This window comes from Lynx rufus, unplaced genomic scaffold (assembly GCF_022079265.1).
Source record: "Lynx rufus isolate CCGP_SWC_20201006 ecotype Redwood Valley unplaced genomic scaffold, mLynRuf1.p SCAF_14, whole genome shotgun sequence".
In the NCBI taxonomy this organism is placed as follows: Eukaryota; Metazoa; Chordata; class Mammalia; order Carnivora; family Felidae; genus Lynx; species Lynx rufus.
In genome coordinates, this window is record NW_025814828.1 from 772,434 (window position 1) to 791,624 (window position 19,191).

General features: G+C 61.7%; 1 protein-coding gene across 7 annotated transcripts in view; it reads right to left on the reverse strand.

Moving 5' to 3' along the window:
- Nucleotides 1-5,111: 5,111 nt before the first annotated feature.
- ASMTL (acetylserotonin O-methyltransferase like) overlaps nucleotides 5,112-19,191 on the reverse strand; it is a 72,508-nt gene continuing 58,428 nt past the window's right edge. For 5 of the 7 annotated variants that reach the window (XM_047075828.1, XM_047075825.1, XM_047075826.1 and 2 more), the window contains 5 exons: nucleotides 13,835-14,010; nucleotides 11,219-11,336; nucleotides 10,268-10,411; nucleotides 9,173-9,295; nucleotides 5,112-5,466 (listed from right to left, as the gene is read on the reverse strand). In XM_047075828.1, coding sequence (XP_046931784.1) covers nucleotides 5,243-5,466; nucleotides 9,173-9,295; nucleotides 10,268-10,411; nucleotides 11,219-11,336; nucleotides 13,835-14,010 — 785 coding nt within the window. In that variant the 3' untranslated portion in view covers nucleotides 5,112-5,242. Of the gene's footprint in view, nucleotides 5,467-6,714; nucleotides 7,786-7,880; nucleotides 8,465-9,172; nucleotides 9,296-10,267; nucleotides 10,412-11,218; nucleotides 11,337-13,834; nucleotides 14,011-19,191 lie in introns of those variants that run through there. The other 2 variants (XR_006961419.1, XM_047075824.1) reach the window with 2 other exon arrangements.

Below are 19,191 nucleotides of genomic sequence, written 5' to 3' on the forward strand. Positions count from 1 at the left end.
CCCGCCGCCACCATTGGCTGCGCCGCGCGCCGGCGCCCCGCCCCTCCCCGCGCGCCGCGCCCCCGCGGCCTGCCGGGAGCCGCTCTGCGCCCCGCCCCGCGGCCCCGAGCGCCGCGCCCATTGGTCGCGCCGCTGCTGCCGGCCGCGCGCCTCGCCCCGGGGCATGGCGGGAGCCGGGCCCCGCCCATGCGCCGTGCGGGCCGGGTGGAGGCGGGGGGTTGGCCGGGCCGGCACCGTGACCTTGTCAAGGTCACGCTGGGGCAGGAGCGCGCGCGGCGGACGGAGCAGGCTGGGGGGGGGGGGGCGCTGGGTTCCCGCGCTCGGGCTCCTCCCGGACGCTGCGAGGCGCTCGTCCCGGCGACCTCCGATGCCCGGCTGTGACCTGCACGCTCGTGCCGAAGACGCCCGAGCGCCAGGCGCGACCCTGGGCTCTCCCTGCTGACCTCTGAGGTCAGGTCTCGACCCCAGCGCTCGCCCCGAAGACCTCGGGCCCTGACCCCGACCTCCTGCGTCTTCTCGCTGACCGGTGCTCCGCCGCGGCCCTTACGCTGCCCCCTAAAACCCTCTCTGAGCCGCGACCGCGACCCCTCGCTGCCGACGCCCGAGTCCGGTCGCCACCCCCACGCTCACCCTGAGGCTCTTCGGGCTGCACCGCTGGCTGCGCCCGCCCGTCCTTAACCGGAACGCCCTCCAGGCTGGCGCGCCCCCCTGCCCGCGACCCCAGACCGTCCAGGCTCTGCTGGCCCTCAGTCCCCCTGCGGGGCCCGTCCGTGCCCTTGGCGGCCCTCCCCGCAGGGGGCCCTTGCTCCCCCAGCCGCACACGTGGCACACGCGTGCCCGCCTTTGCGCACACGCGTGCCTGCGTGACCCGGTACCCACCCGTGCGCGGCCGCCCCCGTGCGCCCCCGGCAGCGCATCCCTGCGGGCACGCTCACCAGCCCGGACGGCTTAAGACGTGGTGAGCTTTTAACTGACTCGCAAGCGAACGTCCCGAGTAGGAGACGCATCGTTTGCTCGGTTTTACGTGCTGTAAACTGGGAGCTCGAGAATAGAGCCTGGGAGCAGTCCTCACCCGAGGATTGTCTTCCTGTTTGTTTTCCTTTCTGCCCTCTGCTTCCTTCCCCTTTGCTCCGTGCTTGCCACACTGTGGTTTCCCGTGTCCCCGGTAGCAGGTGAAAAACTCTGGTTCTGGGTGGGTCAGTGCCCGCAAAGCGCCCGGGAAAGCCCCGGGCACCAGTGCGCCGTGTCCTTGCCAACGCCCGCCCCTGTTCTGTGCTGACCTCCAGGACTGGCCGGTCCTGCTCAGGGCGCCCGAGGCTGGCCGGCACTGCAGACGCTGACCCTGTTGCGGTGGCGGGGGAGGGGGTGGGGGAGGCACTCAGAAGTAGCTTAAATGGTGACAGGGCCTGGGCCCCCGAGCACGGCTGTGGGGAGGGCCGTGGAGGTTCTGGCACATTCTCGAGGCTTCGCAGGGACGGGAAGTGGAGACTGTCCCCGGAAGACGCAGCCCCACGGCCACCAGGAGCAGCCAAGGGGCTCTGCAGCGGGAGGCGGTGGGGATGCTCGCCGGGGACCAGGCAGCTAGCTCAGGGGGCTGGAGCTGGGCGCTCCCAGGTGAGAACAGCATCAGCCCGTCTGGGCTGGAAGGGACCCTGGCCATGGTTATCACCGCCCGGCAGGGGAGGGTGGGGGGAGGGACCTCCAGGGCCTATCAGCTGCTCACCCCGATGACACTGGGCCTCCAGGCCCAGGACCTGGCATGAAGTGCTTCTGTGCAGCCAGCGTCTTATGCAGGTGGGGGCGGTTACCCTCCGGTCCCCTCCCCTTCCCTTCCCCCGGCTCCTGCGCTCCGCCTGGATTCCCAGTGACCTCCCCAGCGGGCAGCACTGAGCCCCATGGTCCCTGGAGCCCCATGGTCCCTGGAGAATGCTTCTGGGACGAAGGAAGACGCACAGTCTCTTTCCCTCATCGCTAATCGGTGTCCGGAACACGTTTTTCCGCGGCGGGTCGACTCAGGCACTCCACTGTGTGCCCTTTGTGTCTCTGTGGTTGGGGGGGGGGTGTGTGCGTGGGTGCCCCCCAAGAGGGCAGCGGCGTCTCCAACAGCAGAAACCCAGAACCCCGTGTACCTGGGGACAGCCGGTCTGGGGAGACTGCCCCCCTGAGACAGGCAAGGGGGAGAGGATGCCCGAAAGGGGCTGGTGGGGGGACGCAGGGTGGGCGGGGTCCTGCAGAGGCTCACGTTTCCCGGCTTCTGTGGGGAGGCTCAGAAAGGTCCCCATTGCCAAGAATTAAGCCAGCGGTTGGAAGGAGCTGGAGGCCAGCCTTTGCCGGGCAGTCGATGCTTAAATCTGCTTCCCCAGAGCATCTGAGAAATGGGCCTATTAATTAAAAAAAAGATTTTAATGAAAACGCATTTTAAGAGACCATGCGTGGGGTGCCCGGGTGGCTCAACGGAGTGTGTGTCTGACTTCAGCTCTGGTCATGATCTCACGGTTCGTGGGTTCGAGCCCCACGTCGGGCTGTGTGCGGACAGCTCCGAGCCTGGAGCCTGCTTCTGATTCTGGGTCTCCCTCTCTCTCCGTCTGCCCCTCCCCTGCTCGTGCTCTCTCTCTCTCTCTCAAAAATGAGTGAATGAATGTCACCTGGAGGGTGGGGCTCAGGTCAGCCACAGAACTCCTACCTCCTCCGTTCGTCAAGACCACAGATGCTTGAAACTCCTTTGCACTCTGTGCCCACACAGTATGCGTTGACTCCTCTAAACATTCTTTTTGTCCGATATTCCTCGTTTTAAAGTTATTTGTTTTGAGAAAGACAGAGTGCAAGCAGGGGAGGGGCAGAGACACAGAGGGAGAGAGAGCATCCCAAGCAGGCCCCATGATGTCAGCTCAGAGCCCCGTGTGGGGCTCGAACCCACGAACCGTGAGATTATGACCTGAGCCAAAGTCAAGAGTCACACGCGTGACTGCCGGACCACCCAGGCAGCCCGTTTTTTCACAATATTCCTAATAAAAGAAAACCCAGGACGTATAGTACGGAGGTCACACGTTCTCTTCCTATTTTGGGGATGTTTTGCCACAAGAAGTTCGCGCACAGACGCGGGAGGGTGAGCGGTGCGTGGAACCCGTGGACCTTTCTCCGCCCTCTCTGATGTTATGGGCCTGTTGCTTTCCGCCCGCCCGGGCCTCCCTCGGGTGGGTCCTTGGTTTACGGGCACACTGGTGGGTGTGCAAACTCCGGGCGGGCTGAGCTCTGCGCGCGGCGGCCCAGGCACGTGGCTGGTCGAGGTCGTTGGAAACCAACGCGGTGTCCTTGCCGGGGCTGTGCGGCCAGGCTGACACAGAAAACGTGCCCCGCAGGGCCTGGCCCCTCCAGGATGGGGGTGGGGGTGGGAGGCGGGGAGGCAGACCGGGCCGACCAAGGTGACCGGGTCAGCGTCACGCGGCTCTGCCTGGCCGGCCGGGGCTGGCACGAGGCAGGTGTGTCCCTCCAGGCTGCTGAGCACCAGCCAGGCGGGGGGCGGGGGGCGGGGGGGTGGGGGAGGGGACCCAGGGCAGGAGCAGTGCTGTTTTACTGCGGGTCAGGTCGCCCCACACACAGACAGCGGCACTGGGGGATGAAGGAGGCTGGAGCCCTTCACCTGTGTTCTTACATGGAGGGGGGTGGGGAGGAGGCAGGAGACGGGGGACCCACCGGACGGCACCGCCCCTCCCCTCGGATCAGCCTTTCATTCCTGTTTCCATCCCAGCCTCCCTCGGACACACGACTTCTGATTTAAAAAAAAAAAAAAAAATTGGGATAGTCTGGGGGGCTCAGTCAGTTCAGCGTCGGACTTCGGCTCAGGTCAAGGTCTCACGGTTCCTGAGTTCAACCCCTGCATCAGGCTCCGCGCTGACAGCTCAGAGTCTGGAGCCCGCTTCCGATTCTGTGTCTCCTCCTCCCTCGATCACACTATGTGTGTGTGTGTGTGTGTGTGTCTCAAAAATAAATACAAGATTTAAGAAAATTAGAGAAAAAAGAATTAATGTCTGTGTGGAAATCTAGAATTATAATCCACATGTAGTATATACATTATAAGTGCATAGCTACAGAATTATATAAAACACGCACAATGTATCTTATTTATATAAAACACATTTGTACACAGGGGAAACTAATTGGCATGTAATTGTGTATTTTTATTAGTTACGTACAGTGGCTTGTAGGCGGAAAGTGTGAGCGAAATGACCCATCAGCGCCTGGGGGGCTCAGTCCTTTGAGCCTCGGACTTGGGTTCAGGTCATGGTCTCAGGCTGGTGAGTTCGAGTCCCGCGTCGGGCTCAGTGCGGGGCCTGCTTGGGATGCTGTCTCTCTACCTCTGCCCGTCCCCTGCTGGCTCGCTCTCTCTCGCTCTCTCTCTCTCTCTCTCTCCCCCAAAAATAAACATTCAAGATAAGTAAATAAATCAATGAAGGTGTCCGTGTGTGTTTTTATAATCATCGTACGATGGCCTGACGACGAGAGAAATTAGCGAAATACCCAGCAGACTCGAGCGGGAAATAGGTCGCTTGGGGACACAGGTGGTCAGCAGGCCTCTTGACCTGGTAAACCGCCGCGTGAACCACCAGCTCCCTAGACACGACTTCTGATGCTTTTTGTGGACAGAAGCGGCCTTGCGGCTCAGCATCTGGGCAGAGAGGGTAGGAGAGAGGACGCCCCAAGATCCCCCCCAGCATCTGGGCAGAGAGCGCGGGACACGGGGTGCCCCAGGATCCCCCCCAGCATCCCGGCAAAGAGGGTAGGAGAGAGGACGCCCCAGGATTCCCCCCCCCAACATCCAGGCAGAGAGCGTGGGACACGGGGCGCCCAGGGTCGACCTGCTGTAAGTAACGCGCAGAAACACATGTAGAACAGGAGTGAACGAGGAACACGCGCAGTCCCGGAGCGGGAGCCGGAGGGGCCCTTCCACCGCGCCCCTGGGGGACTCCAGGCCTTTCCAGAGGCCAGGAAGTGGGGGGGGGGGCGGGGGGTGGAGGGAGTCTCCAGCCAAGTGGCCGGGGCCTCAGATGAGCGCCTGAGGGCACGGCCCTCCTGCCCACGCGACCGGGACCCACAAAGGAGCTCAGAGCAAGTGCGTTTTGCTGGTTTAATCCGTCTGGTTACACAAGCCGATCCGAGTAACTGTTGCACCCGACGCCCAACTTCCAGCCCCCTCCCCCCTCCCCCCCCCAGCCTCCCGGGAGAGCGTCAGGCGCTGGCAGCCTCAGGGCGCCGACGACGCTCTGATGCCCAGAACCACGTCCAGCCTGCCCCCCGCCTGCGCCACCTGCACCTCCCGGAACCCATGCTGCCCCAGCAGGCTGCGGTACTCGGCCAGGCTGCGCTCCCTGCCCTGGGCCCGCACCAGCGCGTTCAAGGCCGCCGGCAGGCTGGCCCGGGCCGCTCGCCGTTCGTCCAGGGCCGTTTCAACCACCAGGAGGCCACCGCCTGCGGACAACAGAGCCAGAGGGAGTCGTGGGCACGATTCAGCGCACGGCCAGTCAGCGACGATGGGCGCTCGGAACTACTTTGGGGGAGGCCGAGGGCAGCGGAGGCCAAGGACGGCGCGCGCCAGGCCGCGGGGAGGGCGAGGCGACCGCGCGCGCGCGCGCGCGCGCCAGGCCCGTGGGGAGGCCGAGGCCGGCGCGCACCCGTGGAACCAGAGAAGGGCAGAGAGAGACAGAGACACGGAGGGAGACAGGGGAACACAGGCAGACGGACGGGGGAGCAGCCGGCAGTCTCAGGGCCCAGCCTGAGTGGGGGGTGTGGGGGGAGGGTGCCCGGTGCACAGGGACACGGATTCAGTGCGTGGGGTAAACAAGCCCGGGGCAGGGGGTGCAGCACGCAGGAGGCCATCAGGCAGCGCGCATTCACTCTGGAAATGCCCCAAGCAGGCTGCCTGGCTCCGGGAACTCTGGGTGATGGCCGCACGAGAGCAGGAGCTTCAAGCACAAAGTGGGTGTGTGTGCACGCCCGTGTACGCACGCGTCTATCTGGGCGTCTACTTGTTTTCAAAAGCGTTCATGACGGAGAAACCAGGCCAGGCAAACAGCACCCTCGATCAAAAGAGGCCGGGAGGAAACTAGTGTATGTTTTTGCTCCTTTTCTGTGTGTGTGTGTGTGTGTGTGTGTGTGTGTGAATTTTAAAAAGTTTATTTATTTTAGGGGGAGGGGCAGAGGCGGAGGGAGACGAGGAATCCCAAGCAGGCCCCCCAGAGTCAGCACAGACCCCACCCGGGGCTCGATCTCACGGACCTGAGCCGAAACCAGGAGTCGGACGCCAAGCTGCCTGAGCCACCAGAGGCCCCTGCCGATTTTGTCAAAGGGGGATCTGCAGAAAAGGGACAGAGGAGACAGGGACACAGCAGTGACACAAGTGGCTGGCTTCCGCTGCGTCTCCTGCTGTTGGTTGTACGCATTTGACGGACGTGGGATCCGGGCCTTTGCTCCCTCCGTATGGTAACATTCTGGGTTTTTCAAGGTAACATATGCATGCGGTTCAATGGCCCGGCTCCGAAAGACTGAATGTTCACACTGGGCGCTTGGAGGGGCGCCTGGGTGGCTTTGTGTAGCATCTGACTTGGGCTCAGGTCATGACCTCACAGCTCATGAGTTCGAGCCCCGCGTCGGGCTCTGTGCTGACGGCTCGGAGCCTGGCGCCGGCTTCGGATTCTGCGTCTCCCTCTCTCTCTGCCCCTAACCCACTCACATTGCGTTTCTGTGCCTCTCAAAATTAAATACACATTAAACACACACACACAAAACCAGGCACTGTGAGCTCTTTCCTGCAGCCCCTATGTTGCAAGGACCTGAATATTCACGGAGCGGCTCCAGCCAGCAGGGGAGAGGGTCGGTGAAGCCCTGCACCCTCCCCACCTCCCCCGCCAACCGTGCACAGAAGAAACACGACGTGCAGCTCAACTGCCTCCACGCTGTCTCCTGAGGGAGGTGAGGATTCAGGGCTCGCTCGTTCCCCAACCCCGCCTCCTCTCCAGCGGATGATACAGTGTTGCTGCTTCGGGAGCGCTTATTCGGGGCGGCTCTGTTCCAGGCCCTGGGAATGCAGCGGGGACTAAACAGGCACAGACGCGCCCTCCAGGGACACATGCTCCTGCTCAGCAGCCCGACTGTCCGTGTGACCCGTAAAAATCTGCCTCTCCATGCCAATGAGCCTGTCCTGAGGCCGTGGTAACCAGTGACCACAGACCAGTCATTTACTCTCTCCTCAGGCATGCAAGTCACAACTCTGAGACCCAGGAGGGGCAGGGCCGCTGAGATCCCGGCAGGGCTGTTTTCCCTCCTGAGGCTCCAAGGGAGGCTCCTTCCAGCCTCTTCCAGCTTCTGGGGCTCCAGGTGTCCTTGGGCTTGTGGCCGCGTCCCTCTCGTCTCTGCCTCTGCCTTCACATGGCTTCTCCTCTGTCCGTGTGTCCCCTTCCGTCTCTTACACGGCCACCTGTCATTGGATTCAGGGCCCCCCTCATCCAGGACGGGCTCATCTCAGATCCTTCACTTACTCCCATCTGCAGACGCCCTGTTTCCGAATGACTTCCTGTTCGCGTGTTCCCGGTGGATGTGAATTCGGGGGTGGGAAGGGACTCCGGTCCTGCTGCTACAGGGACCGACCAGGACGCCTTAGCTCTGTGGTCTTCTTTGGCACAGACATTTCCTCATTTCATAAGAAGTTGCTTCATTTTCTCTGCAGCTCTTCCAATATGTTCCCAACGCTCGGGTAGATTTGCCAACACGTTGCGATACTGTTTCCAAACCCTGGGACGCGTGACATAACCCATCTGGGCCCCCGTCTCTCAGTGTCCGGCCCCCCCCCCCCCCGGGGCCTGTCCCCACCCCTCCCCCATCCCCGCCTGGGCCGCCACCTGGGGCCCCCACCTTGTCCCGCGCTCGAGCAGCTCTGGTGACCGATTCCGGGCCGTCTGTCTCTCCTTCCCCCCAGATCGTCTCCAGGAGCCTCCTCGGAATGGCAGGGGTGGGCGTCAGGCACATCGAGTCCACAAACGTCCGTGGGACTTTTCCGCGTCCACACGTGTGACCCAGGAACGTGGGCGTCTGTGCAAATAGGTTTCCCGCGAATTTATCACACGGCCACACTGCTCTTGAGGGACCCTGGGTGCTTCTGGTGCCAGTTCCTGGTGTGTGACTGCATTTCCACACACGCTCGTTGCTGGGTCCCCAGCATCCTGAAACACCGGCTTGTGCCCCATACGGGATGGGTGGTTTCCCAGCTTCCTGCTCACGGGGCCCAGTGCTGAGCCAGGAGCCAGAGATAAGCAGAGACGGGCTTCCTGGGTCTGCAGGGCATCAGCGCCCTCCAGGGGAGGGGCTGGGTATGCGGGCAGTGGGGCCATGGCTCATGTTACGAGTCGTTGGGGCGGGGCCACAGGGCCCAGATCATCGTTGAGCATCATTCCGCGTGGTCCTGTGAAGGTGCCTTTTGGATGAGATTATCATCTAAATGTGTGACCTGGGGCAAAACAGCTGGCCCTCTGTGGCGTGGGTGGGCCTCGTCTAATCAGTTGAAGGCCTCAAGAGAAAACACACCGCCATCCCCCCAGGAGGAGGGAATTCTGCCTCCAGCCAGTGTTGGGACTAGTCCCAGGTCTCCGGCTGCCTGCAGATTTGGGGAGTCCCAACCTACACGATTGCACTTGACCCTTGCTTCACTCTTTGAGCAAAATATGAGACCAAAAATGACGGTTGTTTCCGGCAAACTGGAAAGTGAACTGCTGTTTCGTGTTCCCTAACCGCACGGGGAGGTAACAGAAGTGTCTTACACGTCACCAGGCGCTCGGGGCACGGGGATACGAGCTGCGCTTTGCGCCACTGGGACCTCGGAGGCCTGGGAAGGGGCCCCCGGGCGGGGGTTGGATATGCCCTGCTCCAGGCCCCCTGGGACACAGGCTGGGGCGTCCGGGAAACCTCCGGCCCGAGAACACAGATGCCGGCACTTCCTGGGGCCAGGACGGGGAGACTCGGGTGAGAGGGTCCCAAAGCTGTAGCTGCTCTCCTGGCGCCTCCTGCACATCCACAGGGGCCGGCAGAGCGCGCGCGGGGGCGCAGGGGGCGCCTGGCTGTCGGTAAAACCGTCCCTTTCCCTCTCTGCAAGCGGAGGGAGGCCGCGCAGCGGCAGGGGTCTCACCTGGCTTGCAGCTGCGGGACACCCGGCTCAGTAGCTCGTGCACTCTGTCGTCCGCCCAGTCGTGGAGAATTCTGGAAAGGACGTACAGCTGTGCGTCCGGGAGGTCGTCCTTGAAAAAGTCACCTGGTTGGAACAGGAGACGTCGGGAGTCGGGGACACCAGGGCTGGCGCTCCACGGCGCGGACACGGGGCCGCGCCGCTCTCCGCCCTGCTCCGAGACATGCCGTGTCCCCAACCCCAACACGTTCCAGTCCTAACTCCGGGTCCCATGGCGCGTCGGCCCCCGGGCGGGGCCACGGCGGTCGCGAGGGCCGGGTCGGCTCCCGCCTTCACAGCTGCCCCTGGAAGTTCCCCACCACGTCTGACTCCAGGCTTTCCCGCGCCAGCTCTTGGGCGACTTCCCTTCGTGCCCTTGGTTGGTCGTGGAACCTGTGGACGCCCACCTGCGCCCTCGCACGCCCCCGCCTGCCCCCTTGCACGCCCCCCCCGCCCGTGCCCCCTTGCACGCCCCCCCGCCTGCGCCCTCGCACGCCCCTCCTGCCCCATTCCACACCCCCCCACTTGTGCCCTCGCGCCCTCCCCTGCCCCCTTGCACGCCCCCCCCCCGCCCGTGCCCCCTCGCACGCCCCCGCCCGTGCCCTCACGCCCCCCTCGCACTCCCCGCCTGCCCCCTTGCGCCCTCGCGACCCCCCCCCGCGGCCTGTGCCCTCGCGCCCCCCGCGCCTGCTCTCTCGCACGCCCCGCCTGCCCGCTTGCACGCCCCCCTACTTGCGCCCTCCCGCCCCCGCCTGCGTCCTCGCGCCCCCCCCACCTGCACCCTGACTGCTTCCAACGCCACAGCCCCGCTGCTCACACTCCCATTGACGAGTGCAGACACACAGGTGTGTGCACACAGAGACCTGTCTACATGCACACGCAGATACACACACGTGCAAACACAGATACACGTGCACAGATCCGACACACTCAGACACACGTGCAAACGCAGGTACACGCGCGCAGACAGGCGCAGGCCCTGCACGCACACCCACGCCGTGCAGAAGCGAACGCGGTTGGCCCAACGCCGGCCCAGAGCGCAGAGAAAGCAGCGTTTACCTGGCACAAAGCGGAGGCGCTCCGGCTGCCGTCCCTCGGGGTGAAAACTCCACACGTGCTCGATGACCTCCGGGAGGTCAAACACGGTCACCTTCAGACGCGGGTACTCCCGGGCCAGCTCTCGGGCCAGCGCACCTGTGCAGCCTGCGGGGATGCAAACACACACACACACACACACACACACACACACGGTCACCTGACCCGCCCAGCGCAACACACCCCTGGCGGGTCTCCAAGATGGCCGCTTGGCAAAACCAGAATGAGGTCTGAGAACACGGCTGGAGGCCCGGTCTGCGAAAGGAAGCCAGCGGCGGGCAGAGATCTCTGATGTCTCACGCAGCCCTTGGCACCTTGCGGGTCCAGCGCACATCAGTGGGGGGGGGGGGGCACAGACGCACAGAGGGAGCATCAGAGCCCAGCTGGGAAGGGAGGAAGCCACACTCTTATCATCTCCTTTCCGCTGCTGGAATGTGGATGACATGGCTGGCGCCACAGCAGCCCCTCTGGGCCACCAGGAGGACCGGTGTGCAGGTGGCAGGGAAATGAAAGCCAGCAGCTCTGGGCTCCCCCTGGGACCCCTAATCCCACTGTACCCCTTGGGCAGGCATCAGCTCACGTCTGCTGCCCTGGGGTAAGCAGCGAGTTGGAATAGGGTGGCAGGTATGTGGGCATAATTAGACCCGACAAGACGGGGTCAGATGGCTCTGTGATCCTCTCCCCCAAATCGGTAGCCAGCAGAAAGGGCCCCATAACCTCTAGGACCCACCCCTAGGGCCTCCTTGGACTTGGGACCCGGCACCCGCCACAGCCAAATTCCTGGCCTTATGCTTGTAAAGCCGTAAACCCGCTTTGGACGTCTTCTCAGCAGATGAGGTGGCCACGACCTAACGCAAGAAATGCACTGAGCCCTGCGCACCCGTTGCCTGGCGGGGGGCGGGGCGTGGTACTCACCTCCCAGGTCACAGGCAGAGGTGAATCGGGACAGGTCGAAGGCGGTGGCCACCTGGCGAGCTGTCAGCTGGGTGAGGCCGTGCATGGCTCGCATGAAACGCAGCCTCCGGTCCCTGCTCTGAAACAGAACGGGGTTTGAGGAGACCCACACGGGGGCCCAGGGGAGCCTGCGCACTGGCTGTGGTCCCACCCGGGGGTTCTGAGGGCAGGGAGCTCCACAGGGAAGGGCGTGGGGGGGCGGGGATAGGGCCTGCAGGGCTGCAGGGGAGGGGGGAGGAGGTCAGAGCCTGCAGGGCAGGGGGTTGTGGGGGCAGGGCCTGCAGGGGAGGGGGGGAGAGGGTCAGAGCCTGTCGGGCAGGGGGTTGGGGGTGCAGGGCCTGCAGGGGAGGGGGTCGGGGGTCAGAGCCTGCAGGGGGAGGGGGGCAGGGCCTACAGGGGAGGGGGGAGAGGGTCAGAGCCTGTCGGGCAGGGGGTTGGGGTGCAGGGCCTGCACGGGAGGGGGTCGGGGGTCAGAGCCTGCAGGGGGAGGGGGGCAGGGCCTATAGGGGAGGGGGGAGAGGGTCAGAGCCTGTCGGGCAGGGGGTTGGGGGTGCAGGGCCTGTGGGGGAGAGGGGGGATCAATGCCTGCAAGGCAGGGGGTTCAGGCGGCAGGGCCTGCGGGAGAGGGGGTTTAGGGGTCAGAGCCTGCGATGGAGGGGAGTCGGGGGTCAGAGCCTGCGGAGGAGGTGGGTCTGGGGGGGCCAGAGCCGGGCGGGGAGGGGGTTCCGGGTATAAGGCCCGGCCGTTGGGTGGGGGGTTGGGGCACAAGGCCTGTGTGGGAGGGGCTTGGGGGGGCAGGGCCTTCGGGGCACGGGGGTTCTGAGCCTGGCTGGCAGGGATTCGGGGTGCAGAGCTGGGCGGGGAGGGCTGGGAGGGGGTTTGGGGGACAGAGTCCGGTGGGGAGGGAGTCTGATGGGGGGGGTACAGGGCCTGGCAGGTAGGGGGTTGGGGGCGAAGCCAGAGGGTCGTGATGGGGAGGGGATCTCATGGGGCAGAGCTGACCCAGGAAGGGGCGTGGGGGGATGGGCAGAGCGGGGTGGGGGGGGGGGTGGGCAGGGCCTGGCGTGGAGGGTGTTTGGTGGGGGGGTGCAGGGCGGGGCGGGGAGGGGTTTGGTGGGGCCGGGCCGGGCCGGGCTGCGGGGGCATCTTGTGGGGCAGAAGGAACCAGAGTGGGGCGGAGCCCGGTGGGCAGAGCTGAGTAGGGGGTGCAGGGGAGGGGCGGGGCCGAGCTGAGTCGGGGGGTCCGGGGCGGCAGGGCTGAGTGTAGCCCAGAAAAGGGGTTGGTCCTTCAGGATGTCAGCGCCCCTGGCATGTGCGGGACCTAACAGACGCCTGCATCTGCACATCTGAAGCCAGTGAATGGGGACCGTCACCCCGGAGGCCCCCGCCAGCCCCGCGCGAGGTCTGGATGGACACGAAGCAGGAGAAGGGAAGGGGTCGGTCCCCCGCCGGCCCCTGCAGCCGTCACCGCACTCGCTGGTGACAGGCTGATTGTTTACAGAGACACTGGCCCCGCTCCAGCCCCCCGTGGGGCTTCTCTGTCCCTCCCGCCCGGTCTCTGTCTCCAGGAGCGCGGGTCTCTCTGGGTCCCCGTCTTTGCGTGTCTCAGTCTTCGTCAGAGACACAACGTTTGCGTCCTCCCCCCACTGGCCCCAATTTCCTATGTGAAACCCCACCCCCCAAGGGGACGGTCTCAGTACTGGGGGGGGGGGGCCTCTGGGTGGGGGGGGGCGGGTCACCGGGTCATGACGGTGGACCCCCGTGGGGGACTCGTGTCCTTCTAGAGTAGGCTGCAGAGACCCCCGGCCCCTCCCACCCCGAGACGACAGCCGGACGGGAGGCGGGAAGCAGGGGTGTCCGGACCCCGAATCTGCAGGTGCCTTGACTTGGACGGATTTCACCTCGGGAACCGCGACAAGTAACTGCGCGCTGTTTGTAGGCCTCCAGCCTTAGGAGCCCAACCGACGGGGACAGCCCGTCTGGGTCCCCGTCGCCGGCCCTGATGCAGGCCCCGTGCCGTGGGGGACCCGCTCCTGCCTCGTGCGGGGAGCGCGACCCGGAGCCCTGCCCGCGCTCTGCCCTCAGCAAAGGCTGCCAGGGACGCAGGTGGCGGGTGGCCGCGCCCACGCCAAAGCACCCACCGGGTCCCGCCCTGCAGACACAGCGCAGCTTTGACGTCAACTCCCAAAGGTTCCCCAAAGGGCAAGGGGAACGACGGAGGGGCAGCAGGAAGACTCTGCAGACCGAGCTCGCGCGACAGCGTCCGTGCGATGGAACCCCACGCGGGAAACGCGGTGCCTTCGTTCCGTGCCACGTGCTGCGCCCTTCCTGCGCGAATCCCGTCGGCACCCGGCCGGCCCCCGCGCCCCGCCCCCGCCCGGCCTCCCACCCACGCCGGCTGCCCGTGCCCCCCCCACCCCCCTCCCCCCCCCACGTGATCCTGATGTCGCGAGGGCCAACGGTCGGCGGTTTTGCAACACGGCCCGCTCAACCCGCCGGCCAGAGCGCGGATCCGTGCCCGTGGGTGCTTCTGTGGGGCACGCGGGGTGTGCACACGAGCGTCCTGATGCTCGCTACCTGAGACGGGTCCTCCGCCGGACTCCCCGCGGCCGCGCGGGCGCCCTGTCGCACCGCAGACTCCAGGTCCGTGAACACGGTCCAGACGTGCTCATCGTTGTACGCGACGAAGCCGTGGAGAGAACACGCGCCCTCCGACGCCAGGTGCCGGCTTGCCAGCCGCGTGTTACCGTAACCTGACACGAGAGGGGCGTCATGCGGGCTCCAGCGGGGCGCCCCGGCGCACCTCACACCTGGGCAGCCACGGCCTGGCGTCCTGGGGGCTGGCGCCAACCTCACCCACCTGAGCGGGGCACGACGCACGCTCAGGGGGCGGCCCCGCGGGGACACAGCCCAGACCCGGTGCCGATACCGACGCACGGGTAACCCAAAGAGACGGGGTTTCGAAGGTGTGGTTTGATGTCTAGAAGCAGCTGACTTGAAGTAAGGGAGGTGACCTTCAGCAATGTGGGTGGGCCCCATCTAATCAGTGGACGGTGTTAAAAGCAGTGATGAGATTTTGACCAAGAAGAAGCAATTCTGCCTCAAGACTTGAGGGCCAGCATGTACTGACTTTCCAGCCGGCCGGCCGGCCGGCCTGCCCTACACATTTCAGGTGCCACAGCCCCGCCACTGAATGACCCACTGCCCTGCGATACACCGCCAGCTGTAGATCCCCTGGGTTCTAGCTCTCTGGAGAGCCGGCACTGGTGTGGGGCCCCTCCTCTCTCGCCCGAGCCATCTGTCTGCAGGACGTGGCCCCCCATCCTGCATCTAGAGAACACAGGCTGGGGGTGCAGGCAGGTGATGGTGGGTGAGACCCCTATCTGTGAACGGAAGGCCCCAGGGATCCTCCCAGATAACCGCACATCCCACCCTTTAACACTTAAACGTTCTTAGTTCTTCGCCTTTGGAAGAGGACACACGTCCCATGCGCACACGGGAGAACTGTTCCCGGGCTTCTCCCGCAGAACCGTGCGAGGCGTGGGCCAAAATGTGGGAGAAGCTCCTAAGTGATTAAAAGTCTGGATGCTGGAGCTTTCTGGATGCCCGGTCATCACAGACGAGAAGATCATTACAGTGGTCTGGCTGGCGGAGAGTTCTGCCTCCCAGGCTGCAAATCTTAACCACAGATTTCTACGCCTTTTGTACAGAGGGCAGCTTCTGGGGCCTGGGCCAGCACCCCACTTTCCTCCTGGTCACAGAAGCAGAGCGGCCTCTCCTGCCCTGGGGTCCTTGACCCCCTGCCACTCCCAAGCTGCTCAGAGACCATCCATAGGACCCTCTGCTCTGAGACCAAGTGCCACAACGCTGTTTCAGGAAACACATTGTCATCCATCCATCTATCATCCGTCCATCTACCTACTTACCCACCCATCCATCCACCTACCTGCCTATCCATCCATCCATCCATCTATCCACCCACCCACCTTTTCATTCATCCATCCTTCACCCATCAATCTTTCCATCCATCCTTCCATCCATCTACCTACCTACCCACCCATCCATGCATCCACCCACCTACCCATCCATCCATCCGTCCATCCATCCACCCACCCACCTACCCACCTTATCATTCATCCATCCTTCACCCATCAATCTTTCCATCCATCTACCTACCCATCCATCCATGCATCCACCCACCTACCCATCCACCCACCCACCCACCTACCCACCTTTTCATTCATCCAACCTTCCACCCATCAATCTTTCCATCCATCCTTCCATCCATCCATCTACCTATCTATCCATCCATCCATCCATCCATCCATCCATCTATCCATCCACCTACCTACCCATCTATCCATCCACCTATCCATCCACCTATCCATCCATCCATCCATCCATCCAACCATCCACCCACCCACACACCATCCATCCACCCACCCACCCACCTTTTCATTCATCCATCCTTCACCCATCAATCTTTCCATCCATCCTTCCATCCATCTACCTACCCATCCATCCATCCACCCACCTAACCATCCATCCATCCATCCATCCATCCATCCATCCACCCACCCACCTACCCACCTTGTCATTCATCCATCCTTCACCCATCAATCTTTCCATCCATCTACCTACCTACCTACCCATCCATCCATGCATCCACCCACCTACCCATCCACCCACCCACCCACCTACCCACCTTTTCATTCATCCAACCTTCCACCCATCAATCTTTCCATCCATCCTTCCATCCATCCATCTACCTATCCATCCATCCATCCATCCATCCATCCATCCATCCATCTATCCATCCACCTACCTACCCATCTATCCATCCACCTACCCATTCATCCATCCATCCATCCATCCATCATCTATCCATCCACCCACCCACCTACCCACCTTGTCATTCATCCATCCTTCACCCATCAATCTTTCCATCCATCCTTCCATCCATCTACCTACCTACCTACCCATCCATCCATGCATCCACCCACCTACCCATCCACCCACTCACCCACCTACCCACCTTTTCATTCATCCAACCTTCCACCCATCAATCTTTCCATCCATCCTTCCATCCATCCATCTACCCATCCATCCATCCATCCATCCATCCATCCATCCATCTATCCATCCACCTACCTACCCATCTATCCATCCACCTATCCATCCACCTATCCATCCATCCATCCATCCAACCATCCACCCACCCACACACCATCCATCCACCCACCCACCTTTTCATTCATCCATCCTTCACCCATCAATCTTTCCATCCATCCTTCCATCCATCTACCTACCCATCCATCCATCCACCCACCTAACCATCCATCCATCCATCCATACATCCATCCATCCACCTACCCACCTTTTCATTCATCCATCCTTCACCCATCAGTCTTTCCATCCATCCTTCCATCCATCTATCCATGCATCCACCCACCTACCCATCCATCTACGCATCCATCCATCGATCCATCCATCCATCCACCTACCCATCCATCCATCCATCCATCCATCCATCCATCCATTCACCCACCCACCCACCCACCTTTTCATTCATCCAACCTTCCACCCATCAATCTTTCCATCCATCCACCTACCTACATACCACCCATCCATCCACCTACCTGCCTATCCATCCATTCATCCATCCATCCATCCACCTACCCATCCATCCATCCATCCATCCATCCATCTGCCTCCCTATCCATCCACCCATCCATCCATCATCCATCCCTCCATCCATCATTCCCCTATATTCATCCATCCATCCATCCATCTAACCATCCACCCACCCACCTACCATCCACCCATCCATCCATCCATCCATCCACCTATCTACCCATCCATCCACCCATCCACCCATCCATCCATCCATCCAACCACCGGCCCACCCACCTACCCATCCATCCACCCATCCATCCACCTACCTACCTACCTATCCATCCATCCATCCATCCATCCCTACCGACCTATCCATCCATGCATCCACCCACCTACCCATCCATCCATCCACCCACCTAACCATCCATCCATCCATTGATCCATCAATCCATCCACCTACCCAACCATCCATCCATCCATCCACCCACCCACCTTTTCATTCATCCATCCTTTACCCATCAGTCTTTCCATCCATCCTTCCATCCATCTACCTAGCTACCATCCATCTATGCATGCATCCACCCACCTACCCATCCATCTACCCATCCATCCATCCATCCATCCATCCATCCATCCACCCATCCATCCACCCACCCACCTACCCACCTTTTCATTCATCCAACCTTCCACCCATCAATCTTTCCATCCATCCTTCCATCCATCCATCTACCTACCTATCCATCCATCCACCCATCCATCCACCCACCCACCTACCCACCTTTTCATTCATCCAACCTTCCACCCATCAATCTTTCCATCCATCCTTCCATCTATCCATCTACCTACCTATCCATCCATCCATCCATCCATCTTTTCATTCATCTATGCTTCCATCCATCAATCTTTCCATCTACCTACTTACATACCCATCCATCCACCCAACACCCACCATCCATCCATCCATCCACCCACCCATCCATCCATCTATCTATCCATCCACCCACCCACCCACCTTTTCATTCATCCATCCTTCACCCATCAATCTTTCCATCCATCCTTCCATCCATCCATCTACCTACCTATCCATCCATCCATCCATCCATCCATCTTTTCATTCATCTATGCTTCCATCCATCAATCTTTCCATCTACCCACCTACATACCCACCCATCCACCCAACACCCACCATCCATCCATCCATCCACCCACCCATCCATCCATCTATCTATCCATCCACCCACCCACCCACCTTTTCATTCATCCATCCTTCACCCATCAATCTTTCCACCCATCCTTGCATCCATCTACCTCCCTACCTACCCATCCATCCATGCATCCACCCACCTACCCATCCATCCATCCACCATCCATCCACCCACCTAACCATCCATCCATCCATTGATCCATCAATCCATCCACCTACCCAACCATCCATCCATCCATCCACCCACCCACCCACCTTTTCATTCATCCATCCTTCACCCATCAGTCTTTCCATCCATCCTTCCATCCATCTACCTAGCTACCATCCATCTATGCATGCATCCACCCACCTACCCATCCATCTACCCATCCATCTACCCATCCATCCATCCATCCACCCACCCACCTACCCACCTTTTCATTCATCCAACCTTCCACCCATCAATCTTTCCATCCATCCTTCCATCCATCCATCTACCTACCTATCCATCCATCCATCCATCCATCCATCCATCCATCTTTTCATTCATCTATGCTTCCATCCATCAATCTTTCCATCTACCCACCTACATACCCATCCATCCACCCAACACCCACCATCCATCCATCCATCCACCCACTCATCCATCCATCCATCTATCCATCCACCCACCTACCCATCCATCCATCCACCCACATAACCATCCATCCATCCATCCACTGATCCATCAATCCACCTACCCAACCATCCATCCATCCATCCACCCACCCACCTTTTCATTCATCCATCCTTCACCGATCAGTCTTTCCATCCATCCTTGCATCCATCTACCTACCTACCTACCCATCCATCCATGCATCCACCCACCTACCCATCCATCCATCCATCCATCCATCCACCCACCTACCCACCTTTTCATTCATCCATCCTTCAGCCATCAATCTTTCCATCCATCCTTCCATCCATCTACCTACCTACCATCCATCTATCCATGCATCCACCCACCTACCCATCCATCTATCCATCCACCCATCCATCCATCCATCCATCCACCCACCTACCCATCCATCCATCCATCCACCCACCCACCTACCCACCTTTTCATTCATCCAACCTTCCATCCATCCATCCATCC